Here is a 6,000-nt window from a genome sequence, read left to right on the forward strand (position 1 = left end):
AAGCTCTACCTTGAACTGGAATAAATGGACCAAAGTAAACTTTATTTTCCTAACTACTAATTTTAAGGAAGAAATCTAAATTCCTTGGACATCCAAACGGCGGGCTCTCTCAAAGTTCAGAGCACATTTCTCATTGCATGACCCAGTGAAAAGGTTATGGGGTTTGAGATGAGGATACCGGAGGGGAAACCATTCCTGACCTCCCCCCCATGTTGTAACATTAAGGGCAAGTGATTTCATTTTTTTTAGCTTTATCATTAAAATGGGGATGATCATAATACTAATAATGATAATACAATATCACAGCATTGTGACAAAGACCTAGCTTCCCACGCTAGTCTTTTAAACAATTCTATAGATTCTCTCGTTCATTTCCATGGTAGGCATGAAAATAATTTTTTTTCAAATTTTTAAAACTAACCCCTTGGAAAATTTTAAATCTATAAGTTAAGTTGGGAATGACTGCCATCTTTAAAATAGATTTCTCATCCAGAACGTGGTATATCACTTTAATAATTTAAATATGCCCTTATTACTCTCACTGAAGTTTTATAGTTTTTCTTATATGAAACCCAGCACTTTTCCTGCTAGGCTTATAGCTAAGTATATTATGATTTTTCTTGCCGCTAGCAATCACATCTTTTTTTTTTTCATATTATTCTAGGAAATTTTCTAATTATGTGGAATTGTCATGATAATGGCTAGCATACTAAGGACTTTCTGATTAGTGAACTTGATTGCTTTTCCTCATTCTTGTTTTCTTGTTTGTCTGACTCCCATCAGTTCTCACCTCCTCCAGGAAGCCCCCTCGCTGGGCTCTCCAGGACAATAGCTCTTTGTAGGCTAGACCATAACAGTTCCTTTGTCCGTGTCTCCCTCCCTGGTCTGCATGCTCAGGAACGAAAGGGAATGTTGAGAGAGCTGTGCTTTTAGCAGCTAGCCTGGAGTCTGGTATTAAATACATGTCTGATGAGAGAATGAATGAATGAATTCTATGGCTCTGGTCCCTTGTCGGAACTCATTGAGACAGTACTGGCTTTTAATGAGAGCGTTATCTCCGTTGTATCTTATTTCCATATAGCATGAGCATGTCTTTTCATCTTCTGTGATAACACCACTGATGGCGTTCACGAAGATGGTGGGGAAGGAGGAACTCTCTGTCTGGCCCACCACGTGTGGCAGCTTTCCGTGCTGGCTTCAAGTCATTAACATGGTCTTGGCAACATTGTCCATCCAGCTACAAATAAGCCTAACCCTGCCATAAAATGTTGACCTCATTCTGCCACATAGTGTTCATTTCAGGAGATACTTTGCTAAATGCTTTGCTGAAATAGGAACACATCATGGTACAATACACTTCACTTATGTAAGACATTCTTATTGGGGGATGCTGGGTGAAGGGGATCAGGGAACTCTCTGTACTATTTTTGCCATGTCTTGTGAGTCTTAAATTATTTCAAAATAAAAAAGTCATACAAATATATGTTGGCAGGACTTTTATGCCAATGATGCTCGCTGCCTTTGCTTGTCTGTATCAAACTCACACGAGCTCATGTCGATCTCTTATTTCAGGGTTGCTGAAGAAGTAAGGGATCGATAGGGAGGGGATAAAGGAAGGATTTCATTTATTTATGTGAGCCCAGGGGGAACAGGAGGGAGGAACAGGACGGGAGGGGAAAGGGCGAGAAAGCTTCTTACCCAAGGCTGGGAGGGTGGGGGAGGAGCTGCCCTGCGTGGCTGTGGCTGTGGCCCTGGCATGGAGCTCCGGAATCCTGTCTGTGCTCACAGGCTGCTCGCCCTCTGCAGGAGTTGTCTCTGTCCAGGGAGAGGTTCTCGGAGCAGGTGCCCTGGTGTTCTGGGTTCCATGCAGGCGGCTTGTCCTCCGTTGTGTCTGCTGGCCCGTGGGTGTGAGCTTGGAAGTCACGGCCGTGCCCCCGGGAGCTGTACATTCAGGGAGACGGTCAATGGCAGCTTTTATATGCTTGACACTTTGAGCACAAAATCGTCAAGCCACTGAAAGATTGTTGGACAGCAAACGTTCTGAACGCAGAGATGCAAACCTTACTTGGAACAATACCATATGTCACCAAAGAGGAGTGTTTCTTTTGGAATGGCAAAGGAAGCGAAAATATCAATTTCCAAAATCACTATGCGGCAAAGCTCTGTGAACAGAATGCAAAGCTGTCAGACCGCAAAGTATCAGACATTCGACATGTTTCCTGACAGAACCCGAATCCGTCAGAGCCCTTCGCCCACCTCACAGCCCTCAGCCCCTCGATGGCTCTGGCACTTTTTCCTGGAAGAGGGACAGGCTTGCTCCATGTGTCCCGTGCGTGCAGCCAGAGAGCAGAGGCAGAATTTGGGGACATCAGAAGCTGCTTCAAAGACAGGTCCCCAATGAGGTAGCAGGAAGGCTCAATTCGGAGGGAGATCTAGCCGGTTTCCTTGGATGCTCCTTGGAATATAGGGAGGAAGAGGCTCAAGTGTTCATTTGAGCTTCTAGCTCCCTTTGGGCAGCCTTTGGTGGTGGGGGCTGCATGTTAGGATGACAGGCTCCCACGAGCCCACGGGCCCCTTCTTCTGGGTTGACTAAGGCCGGCCTGCAGACCGGTGGATTTCAGCCCCCACTTGCCCCTTTGGCAGGTCACTGTGCACGGCACAGCCTGTACCAGTCATCGTCCTGCAGCCTCACCTCTTCTCTCCTGCTTTACTTCTGGGATCAGTAAAACCCACACACACCAGAGGTCTGGTGCTTGTTTCCAGGTCAATTGGACACAGGGCTAAATGTCTCCCAATTAAACCGTCACTCAGCCAGGTGACTGGCTACCAAGGACATCAGCCTTGCGAATATGTGTCCACTTGTGAACATGGTCTCTCTTCCCAAGCATCTGTGCTTCATAAAGGAGCACCAAGGGGATCGACGCTTGAGACTGGCCTGGGAGGGTCATGGGAGGACTCTCTAAAGAAGTGAAATTGACCCAATCTTCGGATCTGTCCTCAGAATCAAGTAGGTGAAGGGAACCCACCAAATGCCCATTTCATCTCCTTATCAAGCAGCCTCGTTGCACGGAAGTTGAGGTTCCTTCCTCAGAGTAACTAAGATAAATTCACATAACTTCAACAAATGCAAATCAAGGCAGCAGAATTGGAGATTTATTGTAAATTTCATTTCTCCCCATGAAATGCTGATGAAGAAACTATCATATCGACGTGGTACCCTGCAAACACCAGGGGGAAGCAGGTCGTGGGGCTGAAGGTGTTTCGGTGTCTGCCTTCAAGGACCATTCAGTGAGGAGACACGCATGGAAAGTCACCTGTGTTCCAACCTGGAGTAACACCGAGTCCAAATGATGAATGAGTGTTGTAATATAGAGTCGTAGACGACAGAGGACAAATTTTGATTGGGGGATTTTTAGGAAAAAGGAGGCAGCAGCTGAGCTGGTGATTGACAGGCAAACTGGGGCTCTGAAATATGGAAAAGTAGGGAAGGAGTTCCAGGCCGAGCAAAACGGCACAGGCGTGCAGAGAAGTGCCATCTGCAAGAAGAAGCAGGAGTTTCAATGTTATTTTAGCAGGAAATTCAAGGAAAAAGAGAGCAGACGAGGCTGGGCATGCTGACAGGCAATGTATACTCCAGGCTAAGGGCTTTGGACCCTCTGCTCCTGCAGCGGGGAGACAAAACCCAGTTGTATTTTAAGACTATGGTTCTTGCAGCAATGGATGGATATTTTTAAGAAATATGAAACTGGGTAAAGGCAGACTAGTTCAGAGGCTATCTCAGGTCAAAGGCAGACGACAAGGACTGCAACTAAGGTAATCACAGCAGCAGCAGGTAATCTTGGAGGACCAGCCAGATTCCAGAAACTTTACTCAGCTTAAAGTGACAGTTAAGTGTAGGGGTGAAAGCGGGCTTAAAGGTGTTTCCAAAAATGCCACTCGTGCCAAGGGAAAGGCAAGCAGTTGGGTAGGAGTGTGTGCGGAGGGGTAGAGGATGGTGGGATAGGGGCTGGGTATTAGAGGGTGGCAATGTCTACAACAGGGTCACCATTCAGTTACTTCCAAAAGCCAAGTGGCTAAAATGAGAAAAAAGTGCCAGGCGTTAGGGAGCAGAAAGGGCTATGAAAAAGAGGAGGAAGGTGTCCCTCCTAATGAGAGGGATGGGGACAGGGCCGTTCAACTCCAGTTGAGTAACCAGATCTTTTCTTGTAAGAGAATCCAGAGATTAATTTTCTTTAATGGTGAAATCCTTTGATTTTAGCGCCGTGTAGCTAAATAAAACACCCGAGGGCAGCTTCGGTCTTCAGTCTGCTAGCTGGGACCCGGGTCTGGAGACGATAGTAGGACCGGCGTGGGGGACATCTACACTCACCTGGAACACCAGACGTGCTGCTGGTGAATGTGTAGTTTATCACAGGAGATTTCTCTGCCATATCCCAGAAGTCAGAAAGATTCCTTCCTACAAAAACCACACCAACAGGATCGAATCTTGGGCTCAGCTGCTAGTGGGTTCTGTTTGATTCTCAGCTCAGAGAGCTTGTCAAAGAATGGCTGGTGGCTCACCTGACTTTCCTGTCATCACACAGATGAAGGTGCAGTCGGATTCATTCGTTTGACTCACTGGAAGACAAACCAGCACATAAGACTTAGCGATGGATTGGAAGCTGTGGGTCTTTTGCTGAAATGAAAATTAAGCCGGAAATCCCTAGCTGAATATGTTGTAGGAAAATAAGGCTAACACTTTCCTTTTAAGGCAGCCCTGATTTTCTGGGTTTTTTTTTTGGGGGGGGGTACTGTATAATGTAACGGCAAAGGGCACAGCCCCTGGGGTCAGCGGCCAGCGTTACAACATCTGCTCTGCCGTTTACTAGCTATGTGGCCGTGAGTGAACTGCTTGACATCTCTAGGACCCACTTTACCCATCTTTAAAATGGTGAACATTCGAATTCCACAGTCCCTCATTAGAGATTCCCAAATCCCGAAATCACTGAAAGATGGGAGGTTTTGTGTGAGTTTGGCACCAAAACTTATTTGGTGGCAAACCTGACTTGACAGATAGGAAGCTAATTACAGCCTTTGTCTGTTTTGTGTAGCGTAAAGGGCCTGGTTGCTAAATGAATGAGAGCGTGTATGATCACAGCATGCTGCCCCGGAGGCTGCTGGAAGTGTTTTATCACGTATGGCATAGATGCCCTATTACACCTGCAAATTCTGAAAATGAGTGAATTCCTAAATGTACTCATCCCTTACGATGCTGCCCAAAGCGGGATGCCTTGCCCAAAGCAGGGTTAAGCTTCCAACTCTTGGTTTTGGCTCAGGTCATGATCTCAGGGTCATGAGATCGAGCTCCACATCCGGCACTGTGCTGAGCGTGGAGCCTGCTTAAGATTCTCTCTCTCCCTGTCCTTCAGTCTCTCCCCCTCTGCTTGCACCATGCTCTCTCTCTCTCAAAAAAAAAATTTTTTTTTTAAAAGATGCTGCCCAAAGCAATGTGGACATTTGCTTGCACATCCTTCAAGGGGTGGCTATGGTGATCCAATGAGATAATGTGTATGGTGACTGGCAGATAGAAGAGCTCAGTAAATAGTCATAATAACAATAATTCTCACTGTGAATGTGGTCCTGTTATTATATATATATTAGTATAGTGAGCAAGAACATGGACTTCAGAGCCAGATCACCTGGGTTAGAATGCCATTTCTGCAGAATAACCTTGGGCAAGTTACTTGACCTCTCTGGGCCATGGTTTCCTTACCTGTAACATGGGGATAAATATGTAATTACTCCAAAGGTTATAGTGAGGATTCAATGAGGGAATAGATGGACAGCCCCTGGTGATATCTACTACTATTTCTCTTTCTCCCTTCCCTGTTTCTAACACAGTAGTTTCTCCATGGTGCAACACCCTGGCCTTTCTGATGAGGCCATGTGGGGGCAATTGACTAGATCTGTGCTTTGCAAAGTGGGTCCCTGGGGGAACACGACCTGCTTGGGGGTTATATG

General features: G+C 46.2%; 1 protein-coding gene across 1 annotated transcript in view; it reads right to left on the bottom strand.

Annotated features, from left to right (window-relative positions):
* Positions 1 to 6,000, bottom strand: part of HHLA1 (HERV-H LTR-associating 1) — a 30,039-nt gene that overhangs the window by 13,980 nt on the left and 10,059 nt on the right. The window contains exons 4-6 of the mRNA XM_034668524.1: positions 4,561 to 4,617; positions 4,364 to 4,456; positions 1,699 to 1,941 (exon numbers count right to left, since the gene is read on the bottom strand). Coding sequence (XP_034524415.1) covers positions 1,699 to 1,941; positions 4,364 to 4,456; positions 4,561 to 4,617 — 393 coding nt within the window. The remainder of the gene's footprint in view (positions 1 to 1,698; positions 1,942 to 4,363; positions 4,457 to 4,560; positions 4,618 to 6,000) is intronic.

Source organism: Ailuropoda melanoleuca, chromosome 9 (assembly GCF_002007445.2).
Source record: "Ailuropoda melanoleuca isolate Jingjing chromosome 9, ASM200744v2, whole genome shotgun sequence".
Taxonomy (NCBI): Eukaryota; Metazoa; Chordata; class Mammalia; order Carnivora; family Ursidae; genus Ailuropoda; species Ailuropoda melanoleuca.